At 34.3% G+C, this 20,246-nt stretch overlaps 1 protein-coding gene across 11 annotated transcripts in view; it reads left to right on the forward strand.

Moving 5' to 3' along the window:
• Window positions 1-20,246, forward strand: part of LOC105254472 (neurobeachin) — a 182,222-nt gene that overhangs the window by 107,622 nt on the left and 54,354 nt on the right. For 5 of the 11 annotated variants that reach the window (XM_025413146.1, XM_025413148.1, XM_025413149.1 and 2 more), the window contains exons 22-37: window positions 21-186; window positions 263-416; window positions 495-674; window positions 1,750-1,890; window positions 2,089-2,196; window positions 2,287-2,458; window positions 4,677-5,039; window positions 6,288-6,421; window positions 7,667-7,777; window positions 8,645-8,852; window positions 9,038-9,391; window positions 10,586-10,712; window positions 10,808-10,916; window positions 11,102-11,277; window positions 11,358-11,632; window positions 12,010-12,146. In XM_025413146.1, coding sequence (XP_025268931.1) covers window positions 21-186; window positions 263-416; window positions 495-674; window positions 1,750-1,890; window positions 2,089-2,196; window positions 2,287-2,458; window positions 4,677-5,039; window positions 6,288-6,421; window positions 7,667-7,777; window positions 8,645-8,852; window positions 9,038-9,391; window positions 10,586-10,712; window positions 10,808-10,916; window positions 11,102-11,277; window positions 11,358-11,632; window positions 12,010-12,146 — 2,915 coding nt within the window. The remainder of the gene's footprint in view (window positions 1-20; window positions 187-262; window positions 417-494; window positions 675-1,749; window positions 1,891-2,088; window positions 2,197-2,286; window positions 2,459-4,676; window positions 5,040-6,287; window positions 6,422-7,666; window positions 7,778-8,644; window positions 8,853-9,037; window positions 9,392-10,585; window positions 10,713-10,807; window positions 10,917-11,101; window positions 11,278-11,357; window positions 11,633-12,009; window positions 12,147-20,246) is intronic. The other 6 variants (XM_025413156.1, XM_025413155.1, XM_025413147.1 and 3 more) reach the window with 5 other exon arrangements.

Consider the following 20,246-nt stretch of genomic DNA (forward strand, 5'->3'; position numbering starts at 1 on the left):
TGTATTTTTGTGCATTATAGAAGCCAAAAGATCGAAGCAAGGAAATCCTTCCACGCGACCAATGTTTAGTCCAGGTCCGACGCGACCTCCATTCAGAATACCAGAATTTAAATGGTCTTATATACATCAACGGCTACTATCGGACGTTCTATTCTCCTTGGAAACGGACATTCAAGTATGGAGAAGGTAGGAAATACAATACTGCATACTAACGCAATGTTTCAACTTTGTTGGAATTCTATGTTAATCTCTTGCATTGTAGTCACTCGACGAAGAATGTATTGGATTTCGTGAACAGCAGCGAAAATGCCATTTTCGTAGTGAATACTGTCCATCTAATTTCGCAATTAGCCGACAATCTCATAATAGCTTGCGGTGGCTTGTTGCCTTTATTAGCGTCGGCTACCTCGCCGAATGTACGTAAACTATTATCGCATTGTACATCATAAAAAATTTTTACGATTTGTTTTCAATTAATATCTGTATATTTTTAGAGCGAATTGGATGTAATCGAACCAACTCAGGGGATGCCAATCGAGGTAGCAGTTTCTTTTTTGCAAAGATTAGTCAACATGGCCGATGTACTTATATTCGCTAGTTCATTAAATTTTGGAGAATTGGAGGCTGAGAAAAATATGTCGAGTGGTGGCATACTGCGACAATGCTTACGATTGGTTTGTATTACTATATATAAGGTATTTTTTGTGAATTTAGAAATGATAATACATATGTTTAGAATAGATAAATAGTTTTGATTTTATTATTATGCAGTTTATAAATCAACAATTTAATCACAAATTATTTGTGTGGATCTATTTAGGAAAATGTACTAATATTTAGTGCATATTTATGTTTAATTTCTGCATTGATGAGATTATAGAATTTATATAACATACAAAAAAATTTATTCTGGAAAGAAATTTATCAACAATTTAGAAAATTACAAACTTAAAGAAATAGTATGTCAATATAAAAGAATTATTTTTTTTAGTTTTGCTTTACGCGATATGCATATTATGTATGTGATATTTTTAATAAAAAGTATGAGATATGCAAAACATATCTAAATATATAAATGATTTAATGTAATACACGAATAAAAAGGTGCAGTTGCAATATAGTATAGTTTGTGTCTATATTTTTATTTATTTTTATTTTAGTGAGAATAGGTGGCATGCACATACAAAACTTAAAATTATGGGCCTGTTCTTTTCAGTTGCACTGCTGCAGTAGTGCAATTAGAGTGAAAGAAAGTATGTTTGTCCCTTTCTAACTTATTGCACTAGTGCAGCAGTGTAGAAAGAACAGACCCTATATACAATACAATACATCGAATACACTTCAAAAATATAAAATATATCATATATAAAAAATTTGTATACTTAATTTCATCATCAAAAGAAAAAATTTCAAATTGAATCTTTCGATACAAATTACAATATAAAACTTGATAAAAATCCATATTAATATTAATATTTTATCCATAAAAAGAGTTACAATTTAAATAAAATTATATATTTGTATATTTGATATATTTAAAGATTAATGAATAAATCCGATATCAAATGTGATAATATAATGACTTGTTTAAATAGTCATAATTTTCAAAATCATATAGGAGATAATTTTATATATAAGTGTTCTTAGTTTCAAAATACGCTACGATTAAATATTTAATATTTCATTTAATATTATAATTCATCCACACAACATCTTTTATTATATTTACCTAATAAACTGCTTCTATAGGTCTGTACATGTGCCGTTAGAAATTGCTTAGAGTGTAAAGAACGTGGCAGATCGTACAGCATGTTAGGTCGGCAAATTGGTTCTAGTAATAAATCACAGCACATACAATCGCTCATACGTGGGGCACAAACATCACCTAAGGTACGTTTCATTCGATCGAACTTATTTTAATGCTATAGTATAGTATATAGTATTGTTAGGGATAATAAATACATTACATTTTTATTAATTTCTTTTACCAATTTTTAAAGAATTTGCTAAAGAAAAGTTTTGTTCGTGTATGTAGCTCTATTCTTTAATATATTAAATATTATATTAAATTATTTTTTATTTTTGTAGAACATCGTGGATAATCTTTCGCATCAATTAAGTCCGGTCAAGGATCCCGAGAAATTGTTGCAAGATATGGATGTAAATCGTTTGAGAGCTGTAATATACAGAGATGTTGTGAGTATACGAAATTTTATTGCAATAATATGAGTGAATATATATAATTCATCAGATGAAGAAAATTAAATCACTTGTATTAATTTTCAGGAAGAAACCAAGCAGGCACAGTTTCTGTCTCTAGCTATAGTTTACTTCATCTCTGTATTAATGGTTTCGAAATATCGCGATATATTAGAACCACCAATATCGCAGCGTCCACCGAGTCCAGTGCAAACGATACAGACAAATGGCGCCGGTCTCAGGCCAGGTAGTCCTTCAGGTGAGATCCCAATATTTTATTGACATAAATAAATAAATAAATATATATGTGTGTGTGTGTGTGTGTCTGTATATATATATATATATATATATATATATATATATATACATATACATACACACATACTAACACTAACGTAAAAAATAATCAAAATAAATATTATTAAAGCAAAAGATTTATTAAAGTTAAATTTATTTTTAATAAAATCTCACGTAGATAATGAGAAAGGTAAAAATTATGTTATTATGTTATAATTTATAAATTATTGTCACAAGGTATATATACATATGTAGGCATATATATATATATATGCAAAATTATTGTTTTAGCCATAATTTTTACAAATTCTATTACAAGATCTACTATTGAGAGTATATGCACTCTGCAAAGAACTTATAAATTACAGAACAAAATAATAAAAAAAGAAACAAAGAGAGACAGAGAGATAGAGAGAGAGAGAAAGAGAGAAAGAGAGGGAGAGAGAGAGACAAAAGTAATACAATAATAATATGCTATTTTATGTTGATTAGCATGTTATAGCATATGCTTTTATACTATAATTTAAGATTTTTAAAATTAATAATTACTTGCTATTTTTAATTATACTTAGATAATCTATTATTTACTTTAGATATTATAAAAGATTAAACCTAATAATCTTTCTAGTAATCTTTATGTTACTTTATATACTATAATTTGCACGTTGATCATTTATTCAAAAAGGAGTATCATTTCCCTAAAAATATTGAACATTTTTAAGGAATTTTCTGTTTACTCAAAACTCTTACGTGTCAGATATATATTCTCTTAACTTTCTTTTTATATATATAGAGAGAGATTGTAGTATATAAATTTAATTCAATAAGTGAACGGTAATGTTTTCGATATAGCATGTCTGCAGCTATACAAAATGTAAAAGAAAAATGTACCTCATAAAAACATAGCTATATACTTACAATTAGAAAATGTAAAATTGTTTTTTTTCAAAATTTTAACATTATTATTAAAAAATTACTATGCCATTTTTTAGTAAATTTTTAGCTAACTAAAGAGAGAAAATTCTGTGTTACAATAATACTACAAATGAATGAAATATGATGAATGGTATAAATAGCTTATATGTACAAATATGTAGTTATTGTGTTAAACACTGTGCACCAAAACAATGTAGCTGCAACTAAAACAACAGCACATGACACTAGTAGAACGCATGTGTTATATTGCACTGTATGAAATAAACATCTTATATGTATCTGACAGTGAGAGTTTTGATGTTTGCCGAATGTGTTTGCACTTTTACGTTATACAATTGTTATATCATTATGTTTGTATTCTCGTGGATGTGGAACTTCTTTTATGTGGGAGATTTAAAAAAATAAATGTCTCTATATATAACTGCTGTTATACGATTATATAATATTTAGATGTTTAAAAAACTAACAAATTGTCATATACATATATATGAGAGAGAAAGAAATAAGTTCTTTTAGAATGTTATACTCCCCCTGCTTATTACAAATATTATTATTATACGTTACAAATATTGATATTCTTATTCTTATTATTATATATATCATTATTCTTTCTCATATCAATTAAAATTTACATTATGGAACAAATTAAAAAGTTGTATCATTAATCTATAATTATTTAGAATTTACATACTTTACAAGATAATATATGATATTATATGATCAAAATTTTTTTTATATACTGAATTTCACTCTATGATTTAATAAAACATTTAAAATTTCTTTAAAAATGTTTTTTTTCTTTTATTTTTTCAAATTTTCAAATGCATACAATAAGAATAAGAATTTTTGAAATAGCTATTTATAATTTATGTAGATACATTGTAATATATTTTAAACACACACATTTATAATATATTTTAAAGAAATGATTTTTCTAAAGATGCATTTAGAATTATATATACTGAAAGAAAATTATATGAAGATTATTTTTAAATTTGATATAAGAAACTTAATATTTGATATTGTTATAAATCTTTCGCAAAATATCTTTTTACAAGAGTGTTGACACGATTCGCATAATTTCGTATTTTCAAGTACCGACCGTGATTATACTGTTTGTCCTGATTTTATTCATCGAGTGCATAGAGTGAAAGACAGTATTAAGAATATGCTATGGATAGTGCAAAAGATAAAGATGATAGTGCACACAATCCGATAACGTGGTAAATGTGGTTCCTCGGCAGATGGGAATGGTGGTGGAGAAGGGCGGCCCCTATTTCCACAGTGGTCTCACCACGTGTACCCACAGTTCCTCCCAGGATCTCACCCTAACGCCAATGCGAATGTCAATGCCAATCACCACATCAACCAGCACCATCACCAGCACCCGCTACCGGCTGCCAGGCACTCTAATCGCCAGCCACCCTCTAATTATTATCTCCCGAATCATCATAACAATCACTACAACCATCATCCGAATAACCATAACTATCATCGTCATCATCACTATCATCATCACAATAACAACAACCATCACCATACGCTTCAAAAGCATATCGATCAGCCCCGAAATCTCTGTCATAGAAACTCCGGTGTCGGTCTGCAAGGTAACTCGAAAACCCGAAAGTTGTTTCACAGAATGCTCGAGTTCTTTTGGCTTGATTTATTGCGCATTTCCTATTTGTTCGCAATCTGCATGACGCTTATGGTATGAATGAATTTTTATCCCTCCATGCGCAATTTCCTTGATGTTTTCTCTGTTATAAATCTTGCAGATCCTTTTCATATAAGAACCTATTGAAATTATCTTAAGAAAAAAGTATGTACTAAAAAAGTATATACTCAAATATATAATCAACTCGTAAAAGCAAGAAAAAAAATTAATTAATTAATTCTTTATTTCAGAAGGAGATTTTTTTTATATCGACTAGTTGATCAATTATTGGGATTATTTATAGTTATTAAAACTAACGATATTTATTTATACTATTTAGTTAAAAGTTTGAGAGATACGCACAGCATGTTAGCACAAGCAATACCTTATCTTATTGTGAAAAAGAAAAAAATTGTATAAGTGTCATATAGCATGTATTTTAAATGTGCATTTTTATTGTGAGAAATATTACGTTTATTATTTATTTATTTATTTATGAATAAATCCATGAATATGCAAAGATATTGCCTGCGAATTAATAAACAATTAACGATACGAATATATACGCAATTATTCAAAAAATAATTTATTGTAATTAAATAGTTTTATATATGTCAAAAACAAATTTTAATTTTGTACAATTATTTAATCTGTGATTGTATTTTTTTAATTTTTAAATGTTTTTCGATAAATATAATTCAAAATTTGAGGAACATTGACTGTATTAAAAATAAAGATAAAGATATTTATATATATGTAAATTTATATTCTGTTAAGAATATATTAAGTATTAAGAATATATAAATATAATAGTATATAAAGATCGCTTCCTTATTCTTATTGATTGAAGAATAGGAATGCTTTTATAAATATTGATTTTATGATTTAATTTAATGAAATCATTTTGCGTTGCTATATCTTTGTATTCATGCAACATCAATGTAAAAAATACTTTCTTATTTATTGTATATAAATAATGTAATCTGTTAATCTTATATTCTTATACATTTCTTTATATTAACGAATTGTGTGAATTCTAAACAAGATAATATTATTTTTCACACATAAAATGTGAATACAAAAAATATTATACTCTTTTGAAATTGTTAAACGCATGTGTATATGGATATATTGGTTTTGTAAAAATGAAAAATTATTTATATTTTTTGATTTTTAATATCATATATCCTCGTGTTTTCAGGTATAAGCGGAGGTATAATGAGTCAATCAGGTTCTCAAGATGACGGAGAATACGAAGTAATCATCGTCGACGAAAATAATTCTTCGATTCTGGCTGATCACGATGTTACATCGTCAGGCCCGCCATCGACCAAGGTAAGTTAGCGTCGCGAAAAGGTTGCAACGTTATTCGAAATTTCGATACGATCTGAAAAAATGCGACAGACAGTTGTTCTCTGACCGAACAAATTCGAAAGAAGTGTACAACGAGAATTATAGAACCGAAAATCTCAGGTAAAAATCTTGTAAATTCCGTCACGTATGAAACTCAATTGAATATAGTGACAGCATATATATATAAACTGATTGATATAAAACAGTATTCGGCTCTACGAAGTCATGATTAATAATTTTACTTGAGACTGCATGCATTTCGATAGATCGATAACGTAGACAAGATGTTTCAATTTTTACACAGCTCTGAGTAGCGAGTGCGGGTCTTTTTATAACGTTATAAATTAAACATCTATTTCTTTTAATACTGTCATAAGTATCTGTCTTTTTATGTTCGATAATTTCAAGTGATATTGATAGCAGCAAGATTATTTTTTTTTATCACGCACGATCTTACGGGGTATTCACCGTAGTAATGATCAGAGATATTTGTGCCATCGCACAATGCTTTGCATTAGTTTATTACATGGATTGTTTGTCACGCGATAATGAGTTACAGAATTTTTATATCAAATTATTTGATATACTATACTATGCAATTACAATAGATTGAAAATAGTTATATTAGATTTATATAAAATTTGAGATAAATCAATAGACGCACTTTTACTATTGAATATTATGTTAGGTTTAAAAAAAATATTTATTTTTTCAAATTAATACAGTTTTATGTAATTTTCTTTATTATCTGTCAACCATTCAAAACGTTTTTAGCTATTTGAGTGTAATATCCTATGAATTAATCCTGATGAATTAATTCTGATAAAATTAATAACTAATATTACTATTAATTGATTTGTTGGATTAATCGAAAATTTTGATTTTCTAAAATTTATCGTAGAAGATTTCTTGCAACATCCAGCATGTTGTGTTTACTTATCAATTGGTGTCTTGCATCTACGTAGTCCCAACGTAACAATCTATCAATTACAATCTCTCGTAACCATCTCTCTCGCACGTAATTTGTATCTCATTATAAACTATGAAATTTAAGCGAGTTTATATATGAAACCGCGACTTTCGGGCACACATTTGCACCACGGAAACGTTCGTATCACATATTTATCTGTAATTCTATCGAGCATGCGATACTTTGACTCTCGAATTTCTCTGATTGTTAACTTCCTCTGCTTGCATTGCTATGCGTACTAACTACTGGTTCTGAAGGGAGGTCACACTGGTGTACCTCGGCCGCGGACTATTCTCGAGGATTACACCTCATCAGAACCAACGCTTGGCACTTCTACAAGGTCCGAACCACTGCCACGAAATCTACAGGTAAAATTTGATTTGAGTACAGATCCGAGGAGACGGGAATTCGTTTCCCGCATTATATCGTCACACGATCGGCCGTATTTTGGGAGTAATTAAAAAAATATATATTTTGCAATTTTCTTAAAAGAAAAAAAATTGTAATCCTACATCGACAATCGTATAAAAGAATGCGAGAAGATATATAGCAATGCCCATTTGACGGGTGTAAAAAAGAGAGAGCGATACACTTGATTTGATTTTCCCTTTTTGATGCTTATATACGTAACGTTATTATAATATGATATGTAGCGGCTCTTATACGTGTACAATTATGTGGTCTTAATCTGCGTAGGATCACTAATTTTGCTATTGAAGCTTACATATATGAATAATAGGCTTGGTTCTTTCTTTCTATCTGATACATTAGTTGATTGCTTAGTAATGGTATACTACTAATTGCATGTAATAAAGTAAGTACATGGCACGCGAGAGTTTATTATGAAGTATGATTGTATGAAATTATCTTATAAAACGTTTCTATAAAAATATATAGCTAGGTTTAGTAAAAGACTTCAATATCGTAGTGATATTAGTATTCCTAGGCCTGAAAGTATATCTGAATAGTTTTACACAATATAATTAACATTAGGAAGTTTAATAAAATAAAATTCAACAACGCGATAAATAAAAAAAAATCTTGATTATTTTAACATATGTACAGATTAACAAAAAATAATTTATTGAAATTTTATCTCATATATTTTTCAATTAACGTTTTATTTTTTATATAAAATTCTAATATTCTTCTGACGGCTTCTAGTCGGTTAATCAAAGTTGGTGTAGAAACTTGGATATTTCATGTTTCTCCTTTTTTGATCGACTTTCTCCTAGAGCAACGATTCCAGCGAGGAAACAGTACATCGCAGCAATATCACCGCGGACGCGAGTCCTTCTGAAATTACTACCGATAACGAAAATAAACATAATTCATCGGAAGAAGCCTGGACAGACGTAAATCTCAATGAAGACGGCGATACGATGCCGATTACGAATCCAAGAGAAGACCCGCGAAATATCCACAATATCGCCCATTCGCGTGGTAAGAGTCAAATCAATTATAGCGCCATCACTTGCGACTAATAAGGGATGAGCTTATATATAAATAATTATAAATTATATTTATAAATTATTTATTTATTATTTATAAATATTATAATTATAAATTAATTCATTATTAATTTGTTACGTAAAATCAAAGATGCATAAATATTGTGAAATTCATAGGTGACATGCAAGACAGTGAGGGCAATGTTCTGGAACAAGATATGCTTGGCAACGCGGAACGGGGAGAGAAACCATCGGCGGAGATCTCGGTAGTTCGAGTTCCTGATCGACTGGTGGTAACCGCGGCATCTCCGAGAGCCGAAGAATTACCGATCAAAGGTCTGGTCGATCACTTACCGGTACCAACACCTTCTCGCGAAGCTTCGCTCACACAAAAATTGGAAATGGCCTTGGGTTCGGTTTGTCCTCTCCTACGAGAGATCATGGTGGATTTTGCCCCCTTCCTGTCCAAAACACTCGTTGGCTCCCATGGTCAAGAATTATTAATGGAAGGAAAAGGTACGAGCTGTAAGGGTATGTCGAACGTGCGGTCATTTTTCTATCTTCAATGTGTGCATGAATATGTTAAGGAAACATCTCTATTCCAAGTAACCAAAAAAAAATCATTTTTCAAATTCATTGATTTTGAAACAACTTTTAAATTGCTTCAATAATATATAGGGACATTATTATACGTTTGTAAAATCAAATAAAAAAGAAACACGTTCTGCGTATTATGGAATATCTAAAAAAAGCTCGATAAATAAAAAGGACATATTTTACGTTAGATTTTATTATACGGGGAATAGCCATAATATGGTCTGTTTTCTAAGCGATGCCGAGATACATATATCGCGCCTACAAATAAAAAAAGAATCGTAAAGGTTAAGAAATTAAGCTTCAGATATATAGATAGATTCATATAGATACAATATTTTTCCGTGAAATATATAAAATTATATATATTTTTTATTATGTTTTATTGCTATATTGAAATATTTATCGTAAAAATATATATAGCTCATATTTTTTTTATCTCATACTTTTATTGATCATTTAATATAATTATCATTTCTAAAAATTCTACCTCACACTTTGTATTCTGGAAAAAATTATTATTTGAATCATAAACGCGCGCGTCTAAAAAAATATTTAAAAAAATCCGTCACCGTAGAAAAGTCTTCGTAATCGATGTATTATGTGCTCATTAGTAGATAAAAAGATCATAAAGATAAGAATTCAATTACCGCCGTGTAAAATATTTAAAATTATGCATTTAAATATGCTCGGGTGATAAATAAAAATTTAAAATCCGCTCGCATACATGGGCGTATTTGGCGAAACTTTCGTCACTTTTATGGTTTAAATATTTCTGCCATGTCACACCGAGTATTCAAATTAGTCACTTTATGATTTCACTTTAGTAAGATGGCCAGTGTATTCCGAGTTATCGCTCTCCATTAGTATTCAACATGTAGAAAGTCGTGATGACTCTCGCAGATTTTTATATTCAAGGAACGTGGCATTTGATAGTTCTACAACGTATCAATGCACTTTATTTTCAACAACACTCGATGCACGATTATAATGACGGTCTTTTGTAAATTACATTGTCCATTTTTTCGTTTGTCACATTTTTTTTTACTATATCTCACTTTCGTTGTTACTTTATCTACATTGTTACTTAACGTTCATTCATTTAAAGATTTCCTATTTTTAATTTGCCAGGTTTGACAACATTTAAAAACAGCAACTCCGTCGTGGAATTGGTTATGCTCCTCTGCTCTCAAGAATGGCAAAACTCTTTGCAGAAGCACGCGGGTCTTGCTTTCATCGAGCTCATTAACGAGGGAAGGTAAGACGTTTATTACTGCTAGAACGCGTGCAAACAAAACGAAATCAAACTCTTCTCGTTTCCCTTTATGAAAATGCTTCCTTGCGTTTACACAGATTGCTATCTCACGCTATGAAGGATCACATAGTAAGAGTCGCAAACGAGGCAGAGTTTATTTTAAATAGGATGAGAGCGGATGACGTGCTGAAACATGCTGACTTTGAGGTACTGCATTTCTTCTCTCGCAATTTTATTTCATTGTAAATAGATCCAACCAGTTTTTGTTGCCTGAAGGTTCGCGCGCGAGTTTTTTAATACCGTAAATACAATAATCCTTTCGTGTAATTATATACACTTGATTAATTATAGAAAAATATTATAACAAGTAATATGTTTTTTTGTGGTTTTAGTCACAATGTGCTCAGACATTATTGGATCGTCGAGAGGAAGAACGTATGTGCGATCATTTGATTACCGCAGCACGAAGACGCGATAATGTAATCGCCAGCAGGTTGCTAGAGAAAGTTCGTAATATCTTGTCCAATAAGCACGGTGCATGGGGATACATGGATCCAATGGCTGCAAAGTAAATGCAAACATGATCGTTACTTTAAGTTATCTCTTAATTCTACAACAAATATACATTGCGTATTTTACTATTCACAGATTAGCCGAGTATTGGAAGCTGGACGCTTGGGAGGATGATGCACGTAGACGCAAGCGTTTCGTGCACAATCCACTAGGCTCGAGCCACCCCGAGGCTACTCTCAAGGCGGCTCTAGAACACGGTGCACCCGAGGATGCGATACTTCAAGCACGTGAAGAATTTCACGCGCATCTCGCAGCCTCGCGTGCACACCAACAGCAATTGCAGTCGGCGGATCTTTTAGATGACAGTGAATTGCTGTCAGACGACAGGGATCTCGACAACGACTTGACAGGTTGGTCAACGTACTGTTTCTGATAAACGAGGAGCGACGTTTTAATGGCATATCACAGCGAGCAAACCGGTTTTATTTCGCGATTTTGCGTTGCTTTTTTCGTTGAATTCGTTATTTAAATATCGGTCGTCAATTGTTATTTGTTATTTTAATTTCTGCCTTTAATTTCCAATTTCTATGCGCTATATATTTCGAAAATAGCATGTTACTGATAATTTGCAAGATGCATGAGTTATATATATAAGCAAAAATAAAAGATTTTGATATCCGTATTTTAAAAATTAAATAAAAACAATTTTACGCACGCATGCAGGCAGTATATTTTTACAGTATTGTTATTCGCATACATCAATTTCATTGCTCATGTTTTATTACAGGTCCAGTGAACATCAGCACGAAAGGCAGGTTAATCGCACCCGGTATCGTGGCACCCGGCATCATTTCCGTTACATCTACGGAGCTGTATTTCGAAGTGGACGAGGATGATCCGGAATTTAAGAAAATCGACAATGAGGTAAGTAATTAACTTAAAAAATATTTAAAACGATATACGATAAACACATACACACACATACGCACACATTATTTAATGTGTTTTTTATACGACACGCGTTGTTTATATAGTCTACAATAATTAATCGCTTTACCTTGTTTTTTTCTTCATTAAAATGGAATTGGGGCAACTTGATATATTTGCAGTGCTATCTTTTTGAAATGTAGTCACTGCGTGTCTTAACGATAAGATTGTTTATTTAATGAAAAAGTAAAAGAGAGAGGTCAACTAAAAAGAAGCCAAAGTCAAGTCTGTTTTAACATTAATGTTTTATAAAATGAAATACTATATTAAAGAAAGTAATATACTTTTAAAATAAAATTGATAAAGATTCGCTACTAAAGAATACAATTTCCATAATGCATTTACTTAAATTATTTTGAAATTATGAAAATTATCTTTCTTTTCTTTTACTTTATCTGTTCTTCCAAGTTTTTCTATCATCTATCGTGGATGTATCTTTATCACAGTGCATGCATTAACACTGTATCTATAGTTTAAAAATGTATGTACTAATAGCGATGCACATTATTTACATATTAAATGTTTGAGATAATATTTTATGCTCCTCTTTCTTAAACTGACGAACGCGAGAGCCTGAGGTAGCTGCTCATAACGAGGAGTATCAATCATTTCGGCCGTCGTAGAATTTGAATAAATGTGCGTCGTAAATGATGAGACGTGGCGAAAGCTTCTACAGCATCAATGGTGGAGGTAGATTCTGGTTAGAATTAGTTCGGACGTGTCCCTGTCTATCAGTGTTTATAAGGCATCCTATATTCGTGAAGCTTACACAATTAAAAAAAAACTGAGATAAAACTAAGATAAAAAAACATGAAAAGTAGTCAAGAGAAAGAGAAAGAGAGAGAAGAGAACTGGAAGAACTAGAAGGACGATTATCATATATCGGTCGTAGATCTCGCGTTTGTATAACTAGGGAATAAAACAAACAGAGGAGGGCCCCATGGGGTCGACCGATCTTCAGGGTCGGCAATTATGAGCCCCCCGCGGGGCCCGATATCTGCCTGCCCGCTCTTCCGTCTCTTCTCCTCTCTATCTTCCATCGCCTCGCCACGCACTAACCACGCATCGGTGGCATAGGTGAACAAACAGCTTCTCAGGAATGTACTGAAACTACCACACTTTCCCACCTAGTCGAGATAAACATCACGCAGTAAAGTCGCGTCGTGGAATCTGAGTCTCGATGGCGCATATCAATGATGTAAATACGTAATACGTTGCTCGATAGATCTAATCATATCTTAGGAGCAACGTTAACATTTTCCAAATTACCAAAGAAAGAAAATTCTCCTTGTGCATTATTATAATAAACATTATCACGAATAATACGTTGCTATAAGATTGAATTCTTTTTTGACGCCTGTCAACACCGATGTCTCTAGTTATGCAATGTGAATATGTGTCCTCTGAGAATTTCAATAATCGTTAGCGATCCTTTTGCGTTTTTCGGAGGGTCATGCCTAAGGATTTTACCGTGTCCACCTGTCGTCCTCGTTACATCTCGACGGACTTGCTCGTGAATAGAACGTACGAAAACTCATTCGGGTTCTCTTAATTGGAATCCTTTTTAAGAAAGAAGTTGAGCGCATCTGGAAGTGAGGAGGAAAAGAGAAAGAGAGAGAAGGGAAGACAGGAGGAAGAGAGGCAGAGAGAAAAGAGGAGGTGAAGATGAGGATAACGGAAAGAAGGAGAGAAAGAGAAAGAGAGACCGGTCGTTCACGATCGAGACACGCTCATTAGTCGAGGATGTCCCGAGGGTAGGCGGGAGGCTTCGTCGAATTCGTAGGCGATGGATCACTCGATAGTCGAGCCGAGACTTAAGCGATCGTAATGCGCGGCCGCAGAAGAGGATGCATCCAGGAGTGGCCTCAGGAGAGACTGCATATCGGGCCGCGCGCTGCTGCACCCCCTTTGTGCATATCTCTCCTCTGCTGACCCTCTCCTCGCCGCGATCGCGTCGATTCCTCCCCGTTCTTCTTCCTCCGCCTTTTATAATGGTCCAGGCAAACGTATTTATCGTGATTTATCGTTTACACGGGTCTCTCCTTCCTCCCCTTCCCCCTCTCCCTCCCTCTTCCTTTCTCCGTTTCGTCGTTTCCCTTTCTTTCTCCTTTTCTTTGTCTGTTCTGTAGCATCGTAAAGATGGAGGATGCACACCATGCGATTACGTCGAGAATGAATTATTGATAGTCCATAAGGAGTATTCATATCTAAAACAAGTAATTAACGATATGATATTCCACCGATATAGTGCATAGATTTCGTTTCAAATTTGATGAAAAAATCGTGCAGTTCTTCTGCAAAACAGTTACATAAAGTCTTACAACTATATCCCGTAGTGAATAAATGGATTATTCATGTCGAGCATCTCATATGTATTATTTTGAAAAGATTTATGTCATGTAATTGCTCGTAATGATGTGTAAACGGTATCCGTCATCGCGCATCTGCATATGTTAGAAATTGAGTCGCCATTCGGGTTATTCGCGGAGACAGCAATTCAGTATCAGATCGTAAAATAATAATTGATTTTTTGCATTCCTTATTAGCATATGAGCTCGGAAGCCGTATATCGTAAGATGCATATCGGTTTTATCAATGAAACGTATAGATACTTAATATGATGTGATAGACTTTATATGATGTGATAGAAAAACATTTAGTTACATTATTTAGTCTTTAAAAATTACATTTTCAAATAATATATTAATTTTGCGTCTCTTTCATGTATATTCTACGGATATATTTGATTTTATATTCGAAGAGAATAAAGCAGATTCGTCTTTAGGTGAATCTAACGGATTGTTCGTCGCTTCGGGAAGGGTAGGTCACACGGGACATTAAACTCTGCCGTGTCGCAGTGGATCGGGTAGCTCGCATTTTTATGGAAACCTGCTCTGTGGCGCCTAAAGCCCCCCCCCTTTCCTACGTGGTATAGTTATCGCAGACACATGCTGCGAGTATCCCTATGGGACGCCCGGTGGAAGAGAGAAAGAGAAGGAGAGAGAAAGAAGAAGATAAAGAGCAAACAGGAGGAAAAGAGCGAGGGATACAAACCGGACAGGTGGTCTGTGCTATACGTTAGTGCACGCTCATTCGCAAAGAAGATACCATTAACGAGGGATATGTGAGCGTTGTGAAAAATCCGAGACATCGGGCCGTTTATCAGCGATCGCAAATAGAAACTTCCTCATAGATCATGCAGAGCCAGAGATTTCCAAGTTCACATAGCTAGAGGTATTCCTGTGACTCATTTTACACTCGGGACCATTTATATCGTATTATTATTCATACGTAAGTGCACATTGTGTAATGTATGATTACGGAGCCGATATGATCTCTTTCTATCTTTCTCTATGAGATGTCGATGTAAAAAAATTTTCTACGCGAAGCAATACACGTGGAAAAGATTAAACGAGAATGACAGGAGGCCGGACTGCGACCGAGCTTCGAGTGAATGTTACGCGGTCGTCTTAGATGATGCATATGTATGATATCGTTTTAATATAGTACAAGTGACGTTATAATAATGCAACTGTAATTATTTTGCAGTCTTGTCGCCGCGATATGTCGTACGGCAGCGTAAAGTTCCTGTTCACCTTGCTTTAAACACAGCCATCGGTCCGTATTTCTTTCCATTAATTTTGCCGCGTTATCTTTGCATCTTGCGATTATAAACACGTGTCAATAAATAATACAGCCTGTCAGTAGTACTTGCGGCAGATTGCCGTGCTGTCAATAGCGTCTTCGATAAAGAGACTCGCTTCTCCTCTCTCAAACGTGATACGTTCATAGTCATTCTTTGAATTATGTATCGCGAATTTTTCGAAATAATAACTCTTGTCGAGTTTGATAAATAAGCTTATAACTCTCGATCGAATCTAATGTCTTGTGCTCGCATATACATCACTAGCTTATTAATAAAAACGGCACGAAGACTCGAAAGGCAATAATTACTCTTCCAACAATCTCGTTGCATTTTCTGCCGATCGCTCAGGGTACGTGGCTGGGTACCCTATCGATACAAATTTGCATATTCCGCATAATTTAATCGATCCACGCTTTCGATGAGATTCGACGTTGTAGTAGCCAATGACCAGGGGGCAGTTTGCGCGAAAAGGATGCAGTTAGTTTGGTAAACATTCATCAATTCATGGGCAGGGTACGCGAGGTAGAACGAGGCAGAACCCGAAGAGCAGGCAGGCTGGAAGGAGCGGGCGGGTTCATTCTCAACAAGGCAGGGGTAATCACTGCTATTAGTGCAGACATTACTCCGGTGGTCCGCCAATCTCCGTAACACTCCATCATATCGGCCGCAAGATCTTTCAGTATAGAAAATGGATTTTCCTACATTATACATATACGGATTATCGTCGCGCAAGGTTTTATCAGCATCCGCTGATAAACTACTCGTAATTGTGCGAAGATAACTTCTGTTCCGAAAAAGTAGCTCTATAGTATTATATTATTATATATAATTAGAACGTATTAAAAAGTAATCATACGTATAATTATAAGCATATTTAATTAATTAATTGAAGCATTTATTTGAAGTTTGATGAATGTATCGTAATTATTAATTATTTATTCTATTTTCAAGTTTAAACTATGCGTACGCGATAGATGTATATATTTTTTCATCGGCGACTTCGATGAATCGCGGAAGTCAAAACGTGTCATCTTCATCCATAAAAGTGCTAACGACACAAATGAGCATCCGAAATCTCTCTTACTATAGCAAATGATTTCTCTCGCGGTGCCGGTTTCTTCGGCGGTCGTTATAGGCGTGACGACCGATTATCCTCGAAAGGTATGATGATGGATATCATAGGCAACTGTCTCGTGCCACATCAGTTCTGTCAGCGACTGCAGGTAGGCGGAAAGCTCGTGGGTGTATCCGTTCTATAGATACGCGAACCCAGCTCAGTGTTGAGAGTTTGCCGGAAGGTATATATATATAGGGTGTCTCAAAGGCATTACTTTACCTTTTAATAACAGGTTTTCGCGTACCGAGTTTCAATCCCATACATCGCTGTTTGCTCATGTCACATGTATAATTGCTAAGAATGCGTGCATTTCATCTCGCTCTCTGTACTGATATAATACAAAGCTGTTGCATATTTCTCTTGTTTTCTTTTGATACACCCCATATATACATACGTACAATACGTATCAAAGGACGATGTTGCCACAGTGTTAAACGTTGATCAAGAATGGCGCAATTTAGGCAGTCGCGTTATGACTAAGAATGTGAGAAGTTAATTACTGGCTTCAGCGACGTCGACTCAGTCCAAAGAGAGAATACTTTTCAATTCCTTTTAGAAAAATAATATCGTAACGTTATTTTTAATCAATATTAAAAAGAGTCGCAATATCATAGTGTCATCTCGAATAAATATTGAAAATTTTTCGTTGTGTTAAGCCGAGACGTGTAATCACGAATCGAATTATGTCGCCGATTATATAACACTTGCCATTCTATGGATCACGGGTTCCCTCGTTGCCCCATCAATACGGACCTGGAAGAGAACTAGTCGCTGGCAATATAGGCGGGGCAAGGCTGGATCCGATTCAGAGTGTGACGGATGGCGCCCACCTGTGGATTCATTCACTAATCTGCTCGCTAAGCAAACAGCCTGAACACACCCCGTCATTATCGCTGACGGCATAAGTAGCGCCCGATCTCGTCCTTACCCGATATTTATTATGCCTTCTCCGGCTCTCTCTTGTCTCTCTCTCTCTCTCTCTATTTATCTCTCTTTCTCTCTTCACTTCCTGTATGATCCCCTACAACCGGCCGGGGATCGAGCCCATTTTCGCATCACCCTTTCGCCACATTGATTTTCGAGCTCTACGGGTGCACGTTGCCCCGCAATTATCGATGGGCGCCCGGTGTATCGGTGGTCGCGTGTGCCATCTGGATACGTGTCTGGAATGGAATTTCAGGGCTATACGTCGCGCAAATAGCTACTTTTGATTCCGCGTGTGCATGGAAGCGAGCTCGTCTATCGATCGTTTCGCGATACGTGCACGCTCATGTTCTTCTCCTTATAATCTGCCTGAAGATTGTTTTAAGATATTCATTCACTTATCTATTAAAAAAAAAACATTAAATATTTATTAATTTATTATAAATATTTACAGAATTATAAAATTATTATAAATATTTATAGAATATTTTTTATAGAATACCTTTTATAGAATACCTTTATAAAAAACCTGTAAATTATTTTCAGACTAATATATACGAGTTAAATTTATATTCATAAAAATCCATCTGTTTAATCTATATTATTTTAGTAAAAATTATCTATAAGAAAGCTACTACTAACTAAGTAAAATTAATGACCGTAATTTTCACGGAAACAAAATGAATAATTAACAGATGGCTCATGGTACGTGAAAATGTTCCATGTTTCGCGCAGCATACGTGTTTTCTAATACTACTCTGCAGAGCTTAACGAGCATCGCGCATAGTAATCTTCAAGAGGAAAATTCAGCTTCTTACGCGCGCCATTAAAAGCGTACCACAAGTGTGCAAAAACGGATAAATTTCACCTGACAATTTTCTCGTCACATGCGTGACGGCGGTATTTAATTACCGCATTTAATTATCCCTATCTCTATTGTCAGGAACCGTTCGGGATGATAAGTAAGGCCATCATCGCGCCGAGCATTTCGCGACGTGTCTTGTCACAGCATAACGACGAGAAGAACGAGCAAGCAGAGATAAGGGAAAACCTCTCTACCTAAGGCCCCGTATGCCTCTTTCCCGCCTTTTCTACCATTAATCACCGGCGTGTCTAGCGCGAGGACACGCGACGGGGGCCCGAGGCGCATTTTCAAGCGCGTTGCAAAATAAGCGCGAGCCGCGTCGCTCTATACGAGTCGATTAATATTAATGAAATCGACAACGCGAGCGCGCAAATCACGCATCAAGGAAGATAAGCACGACAAAAACATATTTATCGCATAATATTAATGCCAGGTGATGATCGCGATATATTATTTCGTTCGCGCGAGAAAAAAGCGCCAGAGATGACATTATTCGGAGCGAACTGGTCGTATCGATTCATCGATTACGCTGCGTCGAGCATGCACAGAGAAAAATGTATACTGTATTCAAGTAAATATTATTTATTTTAAGTATATCATAAGTTTGTACATCCGCAAATATATCATAAGTTTACCACAAGCATTAAATTTAATTGAATATATTCTGAATTTTAGTAAGTGCAGTATTTTAGTCAAGAATATTAAATTAAAACAAAAATTTGGTTTGCTTACTACAAGAGTTGACGTAAAGTAAGTTTGATTTTTCTTTGATACAACTTTACAATATTCTTGAAGAAAACATAAATTCTTCTTTTGAGTACATGATAATGAGATTTTCTAACACTTGTGATGAGTATATTTTAAGATTATTATCAAGAATATATTCTTTGTTGAAGAAAACTATTAACTTAAAAAAAGAAAAATAAACTGAGTAATCGCTTTTATTGGCAGTAGAATGATATTTTTCTCTGTGTGACGATATCGTGTTGCCCTAGATCGGACGAACAAAATCTGTAAAAGAAGAGTAAATGCTTCCTAGACTCTGCGCATTCGGTGCGTGAAATATATATACACACTGAATTCCAGACATGAATTTGTACTGTACGTTATCGAGATGCCTTTTCGACTGTTTCGCGGAGTATTTGGCCGATAAGCGTGAGAGGAAATCTGCATACCTGGAATAATCTTAAATTGGTCATCGCATTGCCTCGATAGAAGGAGATACGGACTGAGAGTAGCGTGAAATCATCGGTATTGCGTATCCGGTTTTGCCTTTAGAAGTGCTGTTCGATGAAGCGTGTAATTTGTTGCTCGTGGAGAGACAGGTTTTATTTCTCAATTATGCAAAAATGAGACCGGATAACAAGGAGAAAGGATCGATAATAGGGAGGAAATAGCCCGCCGATAAGTCACCGTGTTTAATCCGTTGATGCGCGATAATTGCGTAACGTGTCGTTGTCACAACTATTATCTCCATCGCATTCC

The sequence above is a fragment of the Camponotus floridanus genome, unplaced genomic scaffold (genome assembly GCF_003227725.1).
Source record: "Camponotus floridanus strain SB8 unplaced genomic scaffold, Cflo_v7.5 scaffold61, whole genome shotgun sequence".
NCBI lineage: Eukaryota > Metazoa > Arthropoda > Insecta > Hymenoptera > Formicidae > Camponotus > Camponotus floridanus.